This window comes from Pollicipes pollicipes, unplaced genomic scaffold, assembly GCF_011947565.3.
Source record: "Pollicipes pollicipes isolate AB1234 unplaced genomic scaffold, Ppol_2.1 Scaffold_7261;HRSCAF=8764_pilon_pilon_pilon, whole genome shotgun sequence".
NCBI lineage: Eukaryota > Metazoa > Arthropoda > Thecostraca > Pollicipedomorpha > Pollicipedidae > Pollicipes > Pollicipes pollicipes.
The window spans coordinates 43,398,273-43,419,216 of record NW_023597054.1 but is presented as its reverse complement, the minus strand read 5'-3'; the positions used below and the strand labels follow the sequence as shown (position 1 = coordinate 43,419,216).

Below are 20,944 nucleotides of genomic sequence, written 5' to 3'. Positions count from 1 at the left end.
CCGTGGCCGGCAGCCGGGTCAGCCGGTGACCCGGTTCGGGCGCGCTCGCACGCATCGGGCCGTCACAGACTGCCGCCGGCGGCGGCGGCGGCGGCGGCGGCGGCGGCGGCGGCCTGCAGGCGGGGGCCCGGCTCCCGGTAGCGGTCCGACGGGCTGCCGGCCGGGGTACGGCGGTCCCCGGGCGGCTCCGCCGAGCGGGGGCGGCCGGCGTCGCCCTGGGATTGCTGGTCATTGCCCCGCGCCATGTGTCGGCCGTCTCGTGCCGGCTAAGACGCGGCTCGCGTGCGGCTGCGGCTCGTGGCCCGGCCGCGGGCCCCGGCCGCCGCCGCCGCCGCCCCGGGCCAGCGGACGCCCCGCGCGCGACCGACCAAGGTCACAGCAGCTGACAGGCGGCGGGCCGCGCGGCCAGGCCGCCCGCCTCGCCCCGGCTTGAGGCGGCCGATGGGGCGCGGACGCGCCGGCCACCAGACGCACGGCCGTGCCGACAGACGCGGATGTGTGGAGGCACCGACTGGAAGGGGCACGCGGGCGCTTGTGTGCGGACGAACGCTCCTGGACAACGGACGCGAGGACGGCGGAACAGACAACCGGACCCGATCGCTGGGCCGCGGACGGAGGGACCCCGGCGCACACGACGCGGCGCGGTGGGCGTGTCCGGACCGCTGGCTTCCTGGCTGGCACCGGGCCGTGACCCTGGACGGAGGTCGGCTCCGGCAGCGAGTGGTGCCGATCCACCGTCTGTCGCGGCGCCGCCGCCTGGTCAGATGTGTCCATTAGCGGTCACAGATCGGATGCGTCCTCTCTCCGGCCCGTGGTGTCGTACTGATGTGCTGGCCGGTCCATTAGTAGCGCGTGCGGCGGAGTGGCTGTATGTCGACGCGCTGAGGTGCAGATCGCTCCATTGGATCCGCCTGTCTCCTCCGGTGTGATGTCATTGTTAAGCTACCCTTAGGAAGGATTGTAGCTAACAATGGAATCATGCCGGTATGCTGAATAACTAACGTGCATGAGAGCGATAAGAAGACTAACCAGGGTGTCTCTCCACCCGCCCCCCCCCCCGCCCTTCGGCTGACCCCCACCCCCACCCCCACCATCGTGCGCCTTTCACGCTGAGCGTCTGTGTTATCCTTAGCTGTCCCGCTGCGACGGACCGCTCACTTGGCTGCTCTCTCTCTCTCTCTTTTTTTCTCTCTCTCTCTCTCTCTCTCTCTCTCATCTCTCTCTATCTCTCTCTCTCTCTCTCTCTCTCTCTCTCTCTCTCTCTCTCTCTCTCTCTCTCTCTCTCTCTCTCTCTCTCTCTCTCTCATCATCTCTCTCTCTCGCTCTCTCTCTCTTCTCTCTCTCTCTCTCTCTCTCTCTATCATCTCTCTCTCTCTCTCTCTCTATCTCTCTCTCTCTCTCTCTCTCTCTTATATCTCCTCTTCCTCTCCTCTCTCTCTCTCTCTCTCTCTCCCGCTCTTGTAAATTACGCATTCAGCTCTGTCCGGAGCATGGTGAACTTCGGCGAGTGCCAGGAAGTGGGTGATGTTCGTTATCTTGACTTGCCGTTGGCGTGTGCCCTCAGGCGATGGCGCAGCGTCAGCCGCCGACGACAGCGTCAACAGCTCCTTCCTCGGCAACTCGCTGGCTATGTCGTCGTCCATCGCTTCTCCCTTCAGGTGAGGTGCACACTAACATCTCGCGCTCGTGCTGCCGCATCGTGCTGCTCCCGGGACGTGGACTCGAGAACCTCAGTCGATGGGAGGTGTTCCGCGGGCAAGGTCGTAATTTGTCTTTGCAGACACCATCAGGAAACTGTGTCGTGCACCTGCGAACTATGAACATCGTCGTAACAGTTCGGCATTTGCAGTCATGTTCTTAATGAAGCATCCTGGCATGCCATTATTCATCATGTGAGGAGTGTTCCTCAGTTTAGCGCCTTGTTTTGCATGCTGCAAATGAAGCGATCGATAACTACCTCGTGAACGACTCGTGGCGTTAATTACCGCGGGTCATTACATTCTTTTGGTGCCCACCAACCCTGCAAAAACGTCAGGAGTGGAGCGGCGGCCTCGTGTCGGCGGCGAGGGCCGGGAGTGGGCGCGTGGGTTGGCCGGCCGTCGGCGCCGGAGCCGTCGGCGCGCGCCTCCGCGGCCGCGCGACCGGCCAGACGTTGACACCAGGATGCGGCGATACCCGGAGGCCCGGTGTTAGTCACAGGCGGCATGGCGGGAGGCGGACGCGGCTCGTGCCGGCGGTGCCGACATTTGCGGCCGGGTCACGGGTCAGAGGTGGGCCGCCGCGAGCGGGCGGCCAGGGCCGGGAGGGCAGAGGTCGGCCGGCGCGCCCCGGCGGCCCGCCCGGCGGCCCGCCCCGCCGGCACACGTCCGCCGTCCGACCGCCAAAATGGTGATGCTCTCCTTGAAAGGTCGGCGCCGCGGCGGCCCCGGTCGAGCGTGTCTCCGGGTGGGGCGGGGCGGGGCGGCCGGGCCACCTGGCGTCGGCCGTCCTCCCGCACGTGGCGCGTCGTCCGCCCCGGCGGCCGGCGAGCTGGCCGTCGGCTCCGGAGCGGCATCTGGCAGAACCGGAGGCAGAAGCCGGATCACAAAAAAAATGTCTCCTCGTTTAGTGCCTTGCTGCGACAAGGCCAAACCACGGCGAGTAGATATGCTGACCGCGAGGGGACTGCGAACTGTCGGTTGATATTGATGGTGCAGTTTGTTGATCGCCGACGATCATTCAACGCGGGTGTCGCATTGCTGGCGATTGGCTCCGTGACTGGTGCAGCTGTGGAGTGCGGCCCTTATTCCACCAGCGTGGCCCCGGCGAAGCTGCGCCGGCCAGGCAGGCCGGTTCTGGTCGCACCTCTGCGTGGTGTTGAACGACCGAGCACCTGGCGTACGTTCAGCACGTTCTGGGAGAGATGTGCCGTGTTGTATGCAAATGCATGCACCGACGGAGCTCTTCCCGCCCGCGTGAAACCGGTGTGCTCGATTGATGCATTGTTTCATTCTATCAACTTGGAATGCAGGACGCGCATCCAGTTCGAATGCGGCTGCCGGCTTCGTCCTTGGCGTCACTCTTTCCGGGTTGATGCAGCACTGCTCTGTGTTGATGCATCTGGATGTCTGCGTTCAGGGAGTAAAAAGTTCCCGCCACAAGGTCTGCGTGTCTTGCAGGGCTCTGTGGCCGTGTCCTGTCACTGTGCCCCTCCCTGACCCTGTGACTGTGCTCCGTCACTGCACCCTTCCCGGACGCTGTGACCGTGCCCCGTCGCTGTGCCCGTCCCTGACCCTGTGACCGTGCCCCATCACTGTACCCCTCCCTGACCCTGTGGCCGTGCTCAGTCACTGTACCCTTCCCGGACCCTGTGACCGTGACCCGTCACTGTACCCGTCCCCGACCCTGTGCCCCTCCCTGACCCTGTGCCCGTCCCTGACCCTGTGACCGTGCCCCGTCACTGTAGCCCTCCCTGACCCTGTGACCGTGCCCCATCACTGTGCCTCTCCCTGACTCTGTGACCGTGACCCGTCACTGTACCCGTCCCCGACCCTGTGCCCCTCCCTGACCCTGTGCCCGTCCCTGACCCTGTGACCGTGCCCCGTCACTGTAGCCCTCCCTGACCCTGTGGCCGTGCCCCATCACTGTGCCTCTCCCTGACTCTGTGACCGTGACCCGTCACTGTACCCGTCCCCGACCCTGTGACCGTCCCTGACCCTGTGCCCTGTCACTGTGACCGTCCCGGACGCCCCCCCCCCCCCCGTCCCCCGTCACTGTGCCCGTCCCTGACCCTGTACCCTGTCACTGTGACCGTCCCGGACGCCCCCCCCCCCCCGTCCCCCGTCACTGTGGCCGTCCCTGACCGTCGCCGGCCGTTGCAGCACGCTGCCCAACATGGCGCTGTCGGCCGACTGGGCGACGCGGCTGAAGGAGATGGACGCCGGCGCGCCGATCGGTGACCTCCTGGCCGACCGGCTGAACCAGGGCGGCGGCGCCGTCAACGTCGAGGTGTGCGTGGTGTGCGGCGACCGTGCCTCCGGCCGCCACTACGGCGCCATCAGCTGCGAGGGCTGCAAGGGCTTCTTCAAGCGCTCCATCCGCAAGCAGCTGGGCTACCAGTGCCGCGGCTCCAAGGACTGCGAGGTGACAAAGTACCACCGCAACCGCTGCCAGTACTGCCGGCTGCAGAAGTGTCTCAAGATGGGCATGCGCAGCGACTGCAAGGACCTGCGCAGCCTCAGCTACCAGCGGCTGTACGAGAGCATTCCGCAGCCGGGATACCAGTACAACTCGTCGCCCAGCCTGACGCCCCGGGACACGGGTAAGAGACCGGCCCGCCGCCGCAGGGCATCTGGCGCGTCACGAGACGCCTGGTGGGCCGCGCGGTGAGGTGGGCGTGAGGTGGGGAATGGGGAGGGGAGGGGCAACCGGTTTGTAAAAACAACACGTTCATGTTTCTGATACGTCTCGCTTCATTGCATTGCTGGAGACGAGGCTTAGTGTTATCTTTGCGAGAATCTCTTGGCGCAAGACTTCTTGCGTTGATAAAACTATGTGGCGGTGATGGATTATGGAGATCGCTGCGGCTTAGCCGCGGAGTAATTGGCAGCCAGACGTGGAATGGGCGTAATGACATACTGGCATAAACCGTCCCTCCCCCCCCCCCCCCACCCCACCCGTGATGACATACTGGCCTAAACCGCCCCCCCCCCCCCCTCCACCCACGTAAATGTTGTGTTGCGGCTTCTGAGCTCTTTCGTGGTAGCCAACCCGTGTGGTCTATTCTTTTTTGTTTGTTTTTGCTTTTTGTGATTATTTCTTACGCATGATGGACTTTTTTAGAGAACGGAAGTCGCCCGTCTCCCGACATGTCCAACCCACGCTTCACCCTACAAGACAGAATCAATTCCATTATGGAATCCAGCGTCGTACAACGAGGCTATGGCAAGAATGTCAAAAGTAAGGCGCATCCTATCGGAGGTACGCATGCCTTGGTTTCGGTTTGGTTTGGTTTCCTTTTTCTGGTGGTAGCGTTTGTTACACATCATTTTTAACCTCCGTCATTTGCAAACACTGCAACCTTCTGTCTCCAAACCCTGTGCTATTTTCTCACGTGTCTGCTAAAAACCCTTCTGCTGTTACGTTTTCGTTGCAACCTGGTGTCGGTACTCTTGATTTTCTCACGTCACTTGGTGTCGGGGGCACGAGGCTGATACATGAGGCGGTGGACATGTGACACCTTCTTGAATGGGACCCGTCTTTGCACGAACGCAAGCCTCATAGCCCGGATTCTCGAGTTCTGCAACGAGCCATTTTCGATGGTGTAGTCGGTGACCCAAACTACATTTACTAGCCGTCTTGTCACGTCCGGCGGCATACGCGTCAACGCTGCGAAGTGCGCTCAATCGTGGGCCCACCCGTCTGCGCCGCTCCGGGTGTCAGTGCACGTGTCCGGTCCTGGCAGCGTCCTGTGCTCGGGATCGGCCACCTCCACCATCCTGGCGCCGCTGCCATATCTGAGGCGCCGCTGCCCTATCTGGTGCCGCTGTGCTGTCTGTGGCGCCGCTTACATATCTGTGGCGCTGCCGCCCTGTATGTGGCGCCGCCGCCCTGTCTGTGGCGCCGCTGCCATATCTGTGGCGCTGCCGCCCTGTCTGCGGCGCCTCCGCCCTGTCTACGGTGCCGCTGCCCTGTCTGCGGCGCCGCCGCCCTGTCTGCGGCGCCGCTGCCCTGTCTGTGGCGCTGCTGCCATATTTGTGGCGCTGCCGCCCTGTCTGCGGCGCCTCCGCCCTGTCTACGGTGCCGCTGCCCTGTCTGCGCCGCCGCTGTCCTGTCTGCGGCGCCTCCACCCTGTCTACGGCGCCGCTGCCCTGTCGCGCTGCCGCTGTCCTGTCTACGGCTCCGCTGCCCTGTCTGCGCCGCCGCTGCCCTGTCTGCGGCGCCGCCGCCCTGTCTGCGGCGCCGCCGCCCTGTCTGCGCCGCCGCTGCCCTGTCTGCGGCGCCTCCGCCCTGTCTACGGTGCCGCTGCCCTGTCTGCGCCGCCGCTGCCCTGTCTACGGCTCCGCTGCCCTGTCTGCGCCGCCGCTGCCCTATCTGTGGCGCCGCTGCTCTCCTTCCACTGACGGTGGCGCGGCCCGGCAGGCTCCGGCACCGTATCGCCGGTGGTGGAGAACGGCAAGGAGTCAGCGGCGGCGGCGGCGGCAGCGCCGGCCGCCGAGGACCGCGACAAGGAGGCCGTCAGTCGCGTGGTGGACCGGCTGACGCGCATCATGGAGGTCGAGGAGGGCGGCGCCGCCGCTGACGTCATCGCGCTGGACGGCGCCATCTTGGAGGGCGCCACGCTGCAGTTCGCCGTAGCGCCGCCGCAGTTCAGCAGCGCCATCGATTCGTCCTACATCACCGAGATCGGCTCGCGCGTGCTCATCACCATCATCAACTGGGCCAAGAGCATCGCCGCCTTCCAGGTGCTGGCGTCCGACGTGCAGGAGAGCCTGGCGCGCGCGCGCTGGGCCGAGCTGTTCATGCTGGCGCTGGTGCAGTGTCGCGACAGCCTGGACCTGCCGCGTCTGCTGTCGGCTGTCACGCAGCACCTCTCGTCGTCCGTGCACGAGCGCAAGACGCCCGTCTCGCGGCTGCGGCTGGTGAGTGCTGGCCGGTCCCGAGCGGCCCGGCCCCGGCCCCGGCCCCGGCCCCGGCCTCTGACCTCCGGTCGCGAATGGCCGGGGTGGCCAACCGCCACTCGGTGACGACACGGGGGGTCACGTGCGGCACACGGTCCAGCACCGGCGGCTTCCATAGTCACTTTTTGTCCCGTCGCATCTTTTTGAAACGCAGCATCGCGTCCAATCCAAGAAAGCATGCTTTAATACCATGCATGAAATCCTGGAAAAAGCTTACTGATGTTTTGGCGGATTTGAGATCAACATCGTTCCTTTGAATGAAAAAAATCGCGAGTCAGCAAGTTACCAAGTCATGGGCTTACGACTGAGCCCAAGGCCCTAGAACAGAGACTGAGCCCATGGTTGCTCCTGGCATGCGGTATTATCTGTCACTCCTGCAGTGGTGGACGTCTAAATATGGCTATCCTGCTCAGCTGGCCAGGGACACTGCAGGCCTCTAAATGTCATTGATAAACGCGTCGATGAAGACATTCCGGAAAGGCGTCAAATTAAATACGTAACAATATGCGGGGTTCTTTCTTGGTTCTTTTAGTATATTTGCTCTTGCCAGGAGTTTTCTTCTCACGCCGTGATGCGTTTTTTTTTTAGTTTCCTTGATGTGTTTGCGCCTTGACATGAACACCACGCGGTGTCTGCCCCCTGCCGGCGGCGGCCCGCAGCGTCGCCTCACGCGCGCCGCCGGAGCCGGCTCTGACCGACGCCCCCTGTCTCGGCAGGTGACGCAACACCTCTACATGATCCAGGAGTTCGTGGCCAGCATCCGGCGGCTGGCACCGGACGCCGCCGAGTTGGCGCACCTGCGCGCCATCGTGCTCTTCCACCCGGACGGCCAGGAGCCGGGCGCGCGCCGCCAGCTCGAGTCGTTCCAGCAGAAGGCGCTGGAGGGGCTGCGCGCGCACGCGGCGGCGACGCGGCCGGGCGAGCCCGGCCGGCTGGTGCAGCTGCTGCTGCGGCTGCCGGCGCTGCGCGGCATGAGCGCCGTCGCCATTGACCACCTGTTCTTCCCGGAGATCCCGCTCACTGGGCCCGTCAGCTGCAACCAGGCGCGCATCGAGGAGCTGCTGCCGCACATCATCCGCGGCGACGCCGACGACATCGGTGAGCGTCGCCGCCGCACCGCCGCGGCGGCAGACGGGGGCGCCGGCGACACAGGGGAGAGGCCGGCAGGGTGGGAGGCTCACAGCGGCCAGGGAGGGGTCTGGTCCCGTCCCTTTGCCTCGGGCGTCGTGCGCGATGACGATCTGTGGGTCCCGCGGCGGATTTCATGCCGTTTGTTTCTGACCGGCGAGTCATGAGAGGCTCTGAAGTCGCTACGTGCCATCAGTGCGAGTGATTTAATTTTGGGACTGTTTGCTTGTTGTCAAATTCGTCGTTGCTGGTGCCGCAAATGTGGAGCGTATGGTCGTTCCGGACAGTGATGAGTGCGCTCGGTTTTCAGTCGGCACCGAGCAGTGATGAGTGCGCTCGGTTTTCGGTCAGCACGGCACCGAGCAGTAATGAGTGCGCTCGGTTTTCAGTCGGCACCGAGCAGTCCAGTCCGAGTGGCGACTCGCCCAGCTCAGAAAACGTGTCGGAGTACGGCTCGCAGCTGTGAGCGGCGCCGCACTCCAGCTCACCCGCCGCGTGTGCGGAGCACGGCCTGGTGCCGGGGCGGCGTCCCCGGCCCGCCGCCGGCCAGGGACCAGCGGGCCCCGCCGGCCGGCCGCCGCCCGCCCGCCCGCGCCCGCCACGCCGGCTTATTTTTGTACCTTCCATAAGGCGCGGCGCGGCCGGCGGCGGTGCGGCGCCGGGCCGGCCCTGACCTTGTACAAAATGGCCGCCGCGAAGTGATACCCGGCCGGCCCGACCGGCTTTTCACCGGGCGGCCGTTTTTAAACGTGATCCACATTATCCATATCTCGATTTGGGCATACGTACGGAGCTCCATGTCTGTTTGGTGAGGCGCACTCGCGTTTTATTCCCTCATCCGTATACATTTATTTTAGACTACCACTCAACGCATGCTTAGTTTGTACAGAGCAGTAGCTGTGGATGGTATCTTTTATTGTATGTTTTTGTTTTTATGCAGATTTTTAGTCGTGCTCGTCGAAATTCTCGTTTCCGATTGCCGATGTTTCAAAAGTCGGCGTGAAGTGTTTTTAATGTGTCGATTCAGTCCGATGAATATTTCTAGTCCCACGCATGTGTACAGTGAGCGAACCGATTGTAAATACATTCTGAGATGAGTGGATTCGACCAGCTGTGATCGCCGCACATCGGGGGTGTAGGGGGGTGTAGGGTGTAGGTGTAGGTGGCTGATGCGCGTCGAGTGGCATCTGAGGCCGGTCTCTGCTATAGCTATCGCGGCTGCAACGAGAGCCTCTCGAAAGCCGACACACCCACGGAACAGCGAGCGAGCGTGTGCAGCGAGCACCAAGCCAGCGGGGCTCGCCCAAGCCAGGCCTGAAGACGCGCCAGCCGCGCGTGCCGAGCGGCAGAGGCGTCCCGGTGGTGCAGTCGGCTGGACCGGGGCGTCGTCGCCGGCGGCCGCCGGGCGGCGCTCACAGCCACGACACGTTCACGCGCCGGCTGCCCATCAGCTGGTCGTTCAGACGGATCAGCTGCTGCAGGAAGCCGTCGTTCGGGAAGATCTCGCGCCGCGCCCTGCCGACGACACCGGCCGATGAGAGAAGCGTGGCACCGGCGCGCGCGCTGGCTGTTAAGGACGCGGCAGGATCACGTGTGTCACGAGAGTCTACACTGAACCATTCTACCTCGCGTCGACCACCAGGCGACGTCGCACGGCTTCGCGTCGTCCAGTCCTGGTGGTGTCACCGCATCGCACCCGACCGTCTATGCAGTGTGTGATGGTCCGCCACGGAGGCCCCCTGACGACCCGCAGCGCCGTGAGCGCAGCCGGCGCCGCCCCCCGTACCTGACGGTCTGCAGGGCCTGCGAGAGCGGCATGTGGAGCTTGATCATCAGGTAGGCGATGACGAGCGTGGCGGAGCGGCTGAGGCCCTGGACGCAGTGTACCAGCACCTTGCCTGCCGGCGACGGGTCGCGGTCAGGGTACGTCGGGGCTGCGGCGCGACCGCTGAGCTCGCGCCTGTCGCCGATCTCGCCAGGCCTGACTCATTAGGTACCGTTAAGGATAGACATTCATTAAGGTCTGTAAGGCAAGTAACAGGTGACGGAGTGTTTGGTAGACGAGCAATGTGCAAGTAAATATTTATCCGAGTGGTTGGACACAGTTATGTAAAACACTTGCTGGCCTTGGTGCCCGGTTCAGAGGCATGCCAAATGTGCTTTCTAACGGCAACAAAGCGAGCCAGCGACGTTTTCACGGGGACGGGGTCAGCACACCCAAAAAGTGCATGCGTTCGTGATGTTGACAGGAATGCAACAATGGGACCCAGAGTCGAGCGGCGGCCCCAGACCGTACCGTGACTCAAGTCCAAGCCATGCAGCAGTCTCGCGCCTGCAGCTCGCTCCACTCAGCCGATCTGCTGCAAACCCGCCACTGCAGAAACAGAGGGGAAAAACGTGGCGTGCATTCGGGGCGGTAGGTGACCGGACTTGTCACTGTCGCCCGGAACCGTGGACCGGTCCCGCCTCTAGGGCCGCGGCGGCCCGGCTCGACTCCGTCACACCAGCCGGGTCGCCGAGGTCGGGTGCCGGGGTCTGCGGGAGCGGCGATGCCACTGAGCTCTGCGGCTCGACTCCGGGTAACGCCGCCCACTCTGCGGCCGGCCGTGGACCGGCACCAGCCCGTGCAGCCCAGCTCGGTCGTAAGAGCGGTCGGCGACCTCCGTCCCGCCGGGCGCGGCGGCGGCCCTACCGTGGCGCCGCGAGTCGTGGATGAAGTCCGCAGCGACCTGGAACCAGTCGTCCAGGTGGTACCAGTCGGCGTCCAACGCGCGCACCGCCATGAACCTGACCGGCAGGCCGCGCCGCTCGTAGAAGAAGTCGTCGGTGTCCACCAGGTACGGCTGGCCGATACCGCTGGCCGCGTTAAGCACGGCTGTCACGCCCAGCGCTCGCAGGATCACCACGTCCTTCGCCGTCCAGCTGCCGGCATCGGACACCAGGTGGCAGCGGCGGCGCGCTAGGTGGCGCTACGGTCGCCGTCGCCTCGCTGCGAGGAGAGTGCCCGCAACTCGCCATGAGAAAAGCAGCGGTTAGAGAAGCGGTCGCCTGATGTGTGGTAGAGAATATTCTGAGGGAAGACGGACAGTCCGCAGATCAAAATATTTTTTCACGTGGTCACACACGGAGTGGATCGCTGCCTACTTGCCGCATAGAGTAAACCAGCACGCAATTGCACGCGATATTTCACCCTCGAGAGGTTTCAAAGACGATGCCAACCCATGGATTTCCTCTCCACGGATCCCCATTCCAGCTTGACGTTCCACCAGCAGGGATCAGCCCTAGGCTCCCTGCAGCGGCGGTCGCCGGTAAGGGCCGGTTCGCGTGGCCGCATCATGCCGCGGTAGGCCGGACCGATGCTCCGGCACGGCGCCGTCATCGCAGCCGTGGCCGCGCATCCATTGGACGGACGGCGGTGGCTGGTGCCGCACGTGCTGGGAGGGGGCGAGTGCCGTGTACACGGTCTTGTGGGACATCGACCGAACCGAGCTGGACCGGACGGACGACGGAGGTGAGTCAGCTGCTTGTCCGCCGCGCAATTGTGCAACAAGCGATTGCTCTCTTGTGACATGCTTTCCGTCGCTTTGCATGGTTTATGTTACCGGAAAAAATCACTTATTGGCGGTTTCCATGGTTCGTTATCGTCAGCGTTATAACTTGACCTGGGAGGGAGCGCAGGCGTGTGGGGGGGGGGGGGACACGCGCCCCCCTAGGCCCCGAGGAAGCGACGATCAAGGTCCGATTTGAGCGCTCAAAAAACTGGCCGGAGGTCGTATTAAGAGGACCCCAGCTGGGGGAGCAGTCTCTCAAATGTCAGTTAGAGGGCCCTTTACGCCGACCGGGGGCCCAATGTGTCGATAAGGACCTCTGTCAGTCAGGTACCACCAGTGCTGAACAGTCGGCTCGGCGTCGGCTTGGGCCTGAGGGCTTATTTTCCAAGCAGGGAAGAGTCGGGATCCGCGGTTTACATTTGCATTTGACATTTGAACGGATCGCAGTTTCCCTTAAGCCGAGCGGCGTCCGTCGCTTCAGCTAACGCCACACAGCGGGCGGCGGGCGCGCCGTGGGCACGACCGTCGTCAAACAATGGCTCCAAAAGTCTTCAAAAATCAATTCGTGACGTTGAAAGATTAGATGGGTATATATTTGATATGCTACTTTGAGGCTGCCCTCTGAACAGGTTGGCATTCGCAGCAACACGAAGAAACGAGATGCTACCTGTGCTTTTCCAGTACCAGCACCCTAGTCTAGAGGCCCGTTAGCGGTGCTGGAAATGCTAATCCCTTCCTATCATTAATCTCGAAATGGCCCCCCTAAATTACACTCCCGTACTACCTTACAAACGTATGAACTGACGTTCAAAAGCATTAGAGCATGCTTCTCTCAGATACGCCATCGTATTAAGTATTAAGAGGACCCCAGCTGGGGGAGCAGTCTCTCAAATGTCAGTTAGAGGGCCCCAGCTGAGGTCCTCTAACTGACTGACTTCCATCCGTTGGCCGCCACCTAGTGTTGGCCGCGGGGCCGGCGTCGCACGCTGCGAGCGCGCGTGTTCTAAACTAAGTTGCACATTTTTTCTATATTCGATTCTGAGCTAAGTTTAAACATTCGCAGACAAACGAGGCCCAGTCACGTCAATGATTTTTTATCCAATTTTGACAGACGGTCTGCGTTAATGGAGACCATAATTATGTCTGTAAAACCCATCACAACATCCGGCAAAGCCCCTGAGTACTGTCGGTTCAGGAAGAGTCCAGTGAACTAAGGTAAAATGAAGAGTGTCGATAATTTATACCCTACAGCCGGTTAATACCTGGTTCACAGTTCATTGCCTTCAAAATGCAAGCAGAATTACATCTCCCGATGTCTTCTGACTTCTCTTTCAGTAAGAGTATAAAAATAAACTAAATCACAATAATGGCCTCTCGAAACCAAGTGGGCCATGCCCGGTGCTTTTTTGGGAGGGGTCACCATCAGGTCCACTCGTCAACCCTGTGCCCCCCCCCCCTCCCTTATCAGGAGAGGGGGAGGCTACGCCCCTGGACCTGGCTCTATACATCAGTCGTTCAATGACGTCACGCCCATGGCGAGTAACATCCCCAGTGTCGGTCGACCTACGGAGCAGCGTCGACCACAGCGCCGTCCAAGGCTAGTGCTTCGATCGTTTCGGATTATGATGCAGATCCTCCTCGAAAACAGGACAGATGGGCCCAAATACCGTGTCCAAAACGAGCCGGACAGACACTCCATCAGCACGCAGGGCCCAGACGGTCGCGTGGCGCCTCCGACAGGGCCGCCGAGTGAGCGGGTGGCGTGGACGCCGGTGGCACGAGCGGCACCGGCCGCCGGTCCCAGCCCACGTAACCCTCGCCCGGGCGAGTCGAGCGGATCGTCGATAGGCTCGTCCGCTTCCGAGAACGGCCCGGCTCGGGCCTGACGCCAGCTGGAGGTCAGCAAACAGCCCACCCGAGGCGGTGCCGGCAGCGTGCAGGCTGCGGTGCTGGCAGCGGCCAGTGGCTCAGCACGAGCATGCTGCTGAGGAGGCGCGACCCTCGGGTCGGCGCGGCGACGGGCTGGCAGGGGGCGGCGCAGGGTTAGTGCAGCACCGGGCGAGGCGGCGCCAGTCAGCAGGCAGCAGCGGCGCCAGATTAGATCGCAACGCCGCCGCCGGCCCGGTCCGCGACCAGCGGCGGCACCGGCCGTCGAGGCGGCGCCCCACCGTTCTGCTCCAGCGCCGCCGCGATGAAGTCGGCCGCCTCCTCGAAGTGCACGCAGATGTTGCACTCGCGTGTGTCCACGGCCGGCACGCCCAGGAAGATCATTCCCGCCGCACTGTAGAAGCTGGCCCGCGTGCGCACGTAGCAGCCGGCGTACGTAGCGTTGTCGCGGCCGTGCGCCGCGTTCAGCACGTGCGTCACTTTCAGCGAGCGCAGGACGGTCAGGCTGAGCGCGGTGGCGCTGAAACGGGCCACCGGCACCGTCGAGCGTCACTGGTAGGCGCGATAGGCCCATATCAGGGTGTAAAGATGACGTCATAACCGGCGGGTATATTACTGCGTATTTCTTTTCGTGCTTGGATTTTTTTCTTCAAATTACGTATTCTTCGGCGGTACTTCGACAAGTCATCGATGTTTTAATACACTGCATGCCACATTTTGCTGGGACATTCACAAGATCATTTTTGGCGCTGGGCGCATTACGGACGTCAATGGCTAAGAGTTGCGCGAATCGTGTATTCCAATGCCTGGCCGCAGGAACCTTATTTCAATGATGTAATGCCCGAAGTTCGGGACCAGGGGGAGTCGCTCCCCTGAGTCGATTGGTTCCGCGCCTGACCAATATGACTTCCCTGCCACCCGATGATAGCACGACGGCGTGCCTGTAAACAGCGCAGGCTCATGGCTTTGCATTCATGAGACCCACGCTCGCGAGCTTGACAGATCTGAATTGCCTGGAGCGATGGCTAGTAAGAGTGACTACTGAAACCTGACACGAAAGGTCCCAGGCCTCCGTCACCCTACCAGTTAGACGCTTTCTGCGGTGTGAGAAGAGCGAAGCGATTAAAAACATGATGTTGTTGGCGCATACAGATAGTGCTTAAACATAGGTGAATCCAAACACGAAGCCCGCCGCCCTGGGTAACTTGCACGAATGACATGTAAACTGGCAAAGTCTCCTTCCCTGAGTTTGAAAAACAGAGACGAGCTAACGATGGCGTCTGCCCAGAAACTCACATGCATAACTTCAAGAACTGGCTGGCTGTGGATGTGATGGCCTGACGGTTTTTGGCTATTGTGACCCCAGTAATATGCGATGCAAAGCATGGGAGGGGGGGGGGGGAGTGGATATTAGTTACAATGCGCACGGCTGCAAACAGGCACAGTTTTGATGGTTCAGTCTCCGCCAAGTTATATTCTGCAGCTATTTCGGAATTTGGAAATTTTTGGCCTCCCCATGTAAATGGAACGGGACGGTAAACGGATGGCGACATTGCAACATTGTGTACATACGAAGGGTCGCAATGCTGCCTGCCCGTCCATCGTTGTCTGGTTCTTTTACACGCCTTGCATATTTATGGCGTCTTAAAAAGCATATATTTTGGGTACGTGCGAGGGTCAGAGCAAGGCAGGCGGGTGAGCGCGAGGTACCTACAACCGGATTCACGTTCATGGCGAAACACCTGGACAACAATGCATCGTGGCTGCCGCGCTCGAACAAAATGTACCCGCTCGAAATTCGAGCGCCTGATCCCGAGCGAGGCCCGACCCGACTAATCTGCCTTCGGCTTGAACAGAGGTAACATTCGCAACTTCAGCGGCTCGTTTAGCCTGGCCTTCATGCTTGTTAGAAGCGATGTCTCCGCATCCGATGATCGCGGCTTCGTGCAGGGTTCAGCAGCCAGAAGTGTGATCATTTCAAGCGTAAGTTGCGTGACTTTTAAGGTATTTACACACAAGCTGATCAGTTGACATTCTAAAGACGATGCATTAAGTGCAGTAGTGTAGCCTGCCTCGGTCGATTAACAAGGAAAGCGTACAATTTGCTAATGACACGGGTCCAACACAGGTCCAGGTCTGAGGCGGAGTTGCAGCGCCACGAGACCAACGCCGTATGACAACTTAAGGAAGAGATTAAATACAATCGCAATGGTAAAACTTTGGGTTCACGTGCACAGGCAGGACGGAAACCCCGATTGCAACCGCCTTCGGGGGACCGCCTCATCTGCGGTCCGTATTTCGCCACCTTCGGAGACGCAAGGGACGGGGGACCCCGACAGTTATGTGCAATCTGCGCCTTAGAAAACACTAGCGACGGTGTGGCTTACGTGATTTACGAGTTGAGTTACGTCATATTGTCACATAATTTATGGTGACCTGTCAGGAGGGATCCAAAGCGATAGCGCACAGCCTTTTACCGTCTCGACCGTGGTTCGCAAATGTAAGCATGTAAGCAAATGTAAATGTTCGAGTAAGCACCATACAAGCCAGACCAGGCCTCAGTTTATTTCCAAGGGCTAGTGTGAAACTATTCGAGAACATTACATGACTTTTCATGACCTTTTCTTTGAAAGATCTTCCACGTACGGTCGTCATGCACGATGGTATTAAAATGCGCCGTGCAATACTCATTAACAGTATTTTGAGCAGCTTTGAAGGCTTTGTCCGACATATCACTTGACCGCGAATAGCCATTGCACCACCATTGACAAATGTCAGTCACCGGCTCATGATACAATGGGTTTAGAGGCCTGATGTGACGAATTTTCAAGATTTGATCCGTTGTGACCGTGATCTCGAATTGCCCCCTCCAAGGTCACTGGCGATGACGACGTTCGGGGCATTAACACTGCACACCTGCAGATCCATGAGACAAAAATGCGGTACACCCAAAGAAAGGAAGACGTCGCGAAGAGTGGATTTTTCCCATTTTCGCAGCGCAGAGCCATTGCCAGAACGAGATGCTGGATCAGTGATCTGACAGGGTAAATGTTGAGATTTTCGGATCGTGAGTCAAATTGCCTACAACATAGCTTCCCTCTTTTTAAAATAACGCACCAAACGATTGGGAGCGACCTTCGGAAAATCGCTTGAGGTCGCATCTGCCTCCTGTGCTAGTGAAAATTGAGAATCGGTGTCAGACCTGCGCAGTCGGGACACGTTAAGACCTGAACCCACCTCCAGGCGTAGGAGAATGCGCCGTCTGCAGGTCAGTAGGCGGTCTCAACAATGTCCGACCCATAACAACGGCGACGACAGTGATTGACCTGGAGGCGGTGGTCGCCGTTCCCTTACCCGATCTCGCATTCGTCCGCGGTCTTCACCGATATATTGGGAGTCGCAAACCACACGGTGTGTAGCTCGGATCCCTGTGACTCAATATTATCTTGACTAGCCCCCCCCCCCTTTGCAATACATTGAGAGCAGTCACCATAAATGATAAAGGAAGTGTTCCACATTTATATGGGCTTTAACTGATATAGCTATCTCCAAGACCTTTCGGTGCTGTTCACAATCCTGCCCCTTTTAAGACCTACGCCTCCCCTTGTTTCTGGGCCACACTTCCACGGAAATGGGGAAAGGTATATCGGGCAGAGTATTTCGAAGTCACCTTGACATTCATAACATCATAATAACGTCGTTCAAATCTTGTCATTCCATAAGCTCCGCCGCCTTAGTCTTTGCCATCACCTGGCAGTGATCGCGTCAGTGACCAGCTGGCCCGTCCTAAATCACACAGGGCTTCTCACCAGCCACCTGTCACTGAGCGACCCTCAGCCGTCTTCACATGCTGCTTAGTCAGCGGTCCTCCACCCGGTCCCCTGCACCACTGCAGGTTGATAAGCCCGAGCCTCTATCCCTGCTGTGTCGGTGACGTGTTGACCTCCCGCGACTCTCCCCCTCCGCATGTTAATGATGTAACGCACCACCTCCGGTCCCGGCACACAGCTGTCCGTACCGTGCTGTTGTCCAGGGGCGTAGGAACCCTGGGGCTGAGAGGGAGTGGGGGGGGGGGGGGGGGGGGCTGCCACTACCAATTTTCCTGAAAATTCGGCATTCGCCCAACGGACATCACCTGGAAAGAAATCATCAGAGAAGGGTTTCGCTCCCTTCCCCATGTTAGCAGATATACCGCTGTCCCTGATATCGCGTGCCTGACATCTGGCTTGACTGTCTCACCTGCACGTGTACCGACGCCGAACACCGTGCGTCGGCGAGGCGATACCCCAGTGACCTCACTTGACTGGCGAGGCTAGCCCCTCCCCCTCCGGCCGCTCCACCTATGAGGAAGAGGCTGGCTGGCTCGTCACGCGCTGTCCCGTGCCATGACCCCGACAGTGAGCCACCAGACCGTCTCCGCTTTTACGGCGTGACTCACCGCCGCGCGGAGGCTATTAGTGGTCCCGGCGACGGTTGTGCCATGTGGACGTCACCGGTTAACATTGTTATATCACATTGTTCTATCCGTGTCAAATGTGTCTACGATGACCACATATTAAACGGGCCAAATGGACTATCTAACGCTGTGGCACATAAACACGACCTGAGTCCGTAAGCGCTTCTATATCGGGCGGCGCGAGCAGACAGGTGGACAGCTAATGCTGACATTTCACGGTCAGCTTGCAATAAGGATTGATTTAATGATCACTTGTAGTTAAATAACGCTTATGGACAAAAAGCGCAATTGCCAACGGGTTGTTCATTTGCGGTAAAAATGAGAGCTGGATACAAGTGCTGTGATTTTGTGGCATAAGGTCACGCTTAGTGAGAAAAATCGAGACAATGCCGACCGACTGAGTTTCCTTGCATACCAAATGTCTGTTATTGAAACGCCTTCAGCATGTTGGTCCGAGCAAAGCTGCACTGTGCGAATGCCGGCCGAGAGCAGCCATGACCGGAGACCCATCTAATTGCATTACATCATCGATTCCAGCCCACATATCTCTTTGTGAAGGCCAGTTACAGTCTTACCGTGCTAGATAAGACAGACGTAACAGCCTTACTCCTAGTGGAAAACCAGGAGAATGGGATATATATATATATATATATATATATATATATATATATATATATATATCCATATATATATATATACATATATATATAGGGATAAAGAGATGTCTCCTGGTTTTTCTACCAGGAATAGGGCTATTCGTTATGTCTTATCTGTGTGCGTAATATTCCTCGCAAATGCACTTAACAACACTCTACTGTGCTATAGTTAATTTATTTTATAGCTGACAACCCTGCCGTTATATGGTTGGCAGTTATCTAGAGCGTGAAGATCAGAGTGCCACCGTGACTCGACCGTCAGCCCTTGGCCAGTTCAACAGAAACTGATGGCGCTCGGTGATCTACAATGTTTGAACATCAGCATCACATTTCCTAAGGCCACAGCCGCACAAGTTCGACCCGAAGGCCAAGGCCGTGGATCCAAACAAATAACGTAAGCTAACCGCGTTGACGGTGCCATGGTAACTTAGTCCTAGGACTTTCATCATTGTTTAATCAATGGCGTCGGACAGAACTCCCAGCTTGCAAAGGTACCGTGCTGGGACACTATGAGTTTGAAGTTGTGTTGAAAATAATCGACATACGGCAGGCCGGAAGGTGCTGGTTGAAAGCTAGAAAACACGGCGTTTCGAAGCGGTGCTCGTGCTCTTTTTAAGACTGTTTGCTTGATAACGTCGGTAAAGCACTACTTCCTGGTAAAATGAGGGCCGAGTAGTTTTAACACAGCTACCAACTCCTTACGTTGTACAAACGGGGAGCTCGAACCGTTCCTGCTTGTACCAAGTGACGGGTCACCGCAGCGGATTTCCTACCAAAGCGGTCGACGTCATTACAGCTCATCACATATGGACAGAGCGACTGTTGGCGCTCTCGGGTGCCTGACTCCACGGCATTCGGAGACCTGTGAAATTGGGACTGGCACGGCCCCAGCTCCGCAGTGAATAATGCACGGCGACCGCTCTCAAATTCCAAGCACTGGGCCAGCGTCGCAGTCGCGGCCGGAGGCCACCCGCGGCTGTCTCAGTATCTGGTCCAGTCACAATAAATGTTCAGTCAAAATCGGCATCACGCATCTATCCGTAACAGGTAGCGCAATATTTATCTGCGCACATATACTGTACGGTGGTGGGCTACAACAACGCCCGGCTCAGTCAGGGCGCTGTCCCCGCTCCGTCCGCGCCCGACCTGCTCACCCGTCGTCCGCGTCCGAGCTGATAATCCCCCCCCCCCCTCCCGTTCGCGCCCGACCAGCTTACCCCCCGTCCGCAACCGACCTGCTAACCTTCCGTCCGCGCCCTACCTGCTCACCCCCTGTTCGTGCCCGACCTGCTAACCCGTTGGCCGCGCCCGACCTGCTCACACCCTGTCCGTGCCCGACCTGTTCACCCGTCGTCCGCGCCCAAGCTGATCATCCCGCCCCTCCTGTCCGCGCCCGACCCGCTCACCCCCCGTCCGTGCCCGACCTGTTCACTCGTTGGCCGCGCCCGACCTGCTAACCCGTTGGCCGCGCCCGATCTGCTCACCCCCCGGCAGCGCCCGACCTGCTCACCCGTCGCCGATGTAGATGCCAGGGTACACCTCGTCGTACGGTTTGGAAGGGAAGGCGATCCTGCCGTGGGAGGGCGCCACCAGCATGTCGCGCAGGTCCTCCACGGTCAGCGGGGAGCGGATGTCGCGCCAGGCGTTCCTGTCCGTCCTCTCCAGCAGGCCCCGGCTGGCGGCCACACGGGGCGGCGTGAGGCGCCCGGCCACCGCACTCCGGCAGCGACAGACGCCGCTGGTCAGACACAGGCGCGCGCTGGCCACACAGCTGGCCGTGATGTGCAGATGTGCAGACCAGATTAAATGCAAATCAGACAGGTTGCACTGATCGGATACTACATACGAGTCAATAGAAAATGGGCCAGCGAAGAAAATGATAGCAAACCTGTACGGTTTCAATCAAAACTATAGGTAATGATGTGGATAGGATACGACGGTGAATGAGAGATACACTGGATGGTGATATAAGAACATAAACATAGAAAAGTATAGGGGCTTCAATTAGCACATGACATAGTGGTGCATAAGTTTAAAAATACAGGTATAGGACAACCATGGCAAACAAAATTGGCTGTTATCAGATCTGAAGCAATCTATGCAGACCAGATAGAGTCGGAGAGCGTTGTAAAGTCAAGTGCTGCCGCAATGAGACCATCATCACACACTGTGCTGTACTCGCACCTCTGCTTATGAATTCCTCTCATGCCTGACTATGAGTTCCGCTGTTAAACTACCTGAGCTACAACTGAGTATCACTGGGCTGGGACTCCCAACCCCTTCAGAGAGAATCTCAGGACGCTCCCACCTACAGTTCCAACGGACCGGCGCACCTCGCGCGGGACTGTACCTGCTCATGGTGGCTGGCGGCGTGACCCCGGCCGGCGTCCCGCAACACGGCTCCACCCCTGACCCGGACGACTGCTGAGCCCCGCCGCGCCCCACTCTTGGCAGCGTCAGCGCCTGGACGCCTGGTGGCGGGCGCGGCTGGAGCGGTCCGTCCGAGCTCTGGCCACACACTGAGCGCCTGGTCGGCCGGCTCCGCGGCCCGCCGCCCGCCGACCTCACCCTTCCGTCGGTGTATTCTCGGTGCAGCGCGCGTGGGAA

The 20,944-nt window shown here is 59.6% G+C and overlaps 2 protein-coding genes across 6 annotated transcripts in view; one reads left to right on the top strand and one right to left on the bottom strand.

The window, feature by feature from the left end:
* The window catches only part of LOC119113210 (orphan steroid hormone receptor 2), a 17,661-nt gene extending 8,772 nt beyond the window's left edge, over positions 1 to 8,889 (top strand). For 3 of the 4 annotated variants that reach the window (XM_037237565.1, XM_037237561.1, XM_037237564.1), the window contains exons 2-7: positions 1,565 to 1,658; positions 3,861 to 4,300; positions 4,822 to 4,959; positions 6,121 to 6,620; positions 7,376 to 7,757; positions 8,177 to 8,889. In XM_037237565.1, coding sequence (XP_037093460.1) covers positions 1,630 to 1,658; positions 3,861 to 4,300; positions 4,822 to 4,959; positions 6,121 to 6,620; positions 7,376 to 7,757; positions 8,177 to 8,253 — 1,566 coding nt within the window. In that variant the 5' untranslated portion in view covers positions 1,565 to 1,629 and the 3' untranslated portion in view covers positions 8,254 to 8,889. The remainder of the gene's footprint in view (positions 1 to 1,564; positions 1,659 to 3,860; positions 4,301 to 4,821; positions 4,960 to 6,120; positions 6,621 to 7,375; positions 7,758 to 8,176) is intronic. The other variant, XM_037237563.1, reaches the window with a different exon arrangement.
* Positions 8,870 to 20,944, bottom strand: LOC119113211 (dual specificity protein phosphatase 3). Of its 2 annotated transcripts, none has more exons than XM_037237566.1 (5): positions 20,688 to 20,944; positions 19,848 to 20,012; positions 13,507 to 13,745; positions 9,574 to 9,685; positions 8,870 to 9,302 (listed from the first exon to the last, which is right to left on the bottom strand). In XM_037237566.1, the coding sequence occupies exons 1-5, from the start codon at positions 20,693 to 20,695 to the stop codon at positions 9,200 to 9,202; spliced, it is 627 nt and encodes a 208-aa protein (XP_037093461.1). In that variant the 5' UTR covers positions 20,696 to 20,944; the 3' UTR covers positions 8,870 to 9,199. The 2 variants fall into 2 exon arrangements, with proteins under 2 accessions (XP_037093461.1, XP_037093462.1); XM_037237567.1 differs by lacking the exon at positions 13,507 to 13,745 and adding an exon at positions 10,480 to 10,709.

Bases quoted from the DNA above. Each gene is read 5' to 3' on its own strand.
- LOC119113211 (XM_037237566.1), bottom strand. The intron at 13,746-19,847 runs GTGAGCAGGTCG...GGCCCGTTTCAG, and splicing joins GGCATCTACATCGGCGACGG to CGCCACCGCGCTCAGCCTGA. The intron at 9,686-13,506 runs GTGGGGCGCCGC...CGTCGCCGGCAG, and splicing joins GGCGGCGCTGGAGCAGAACG to GCAAGGTGCTGGTACACTGC.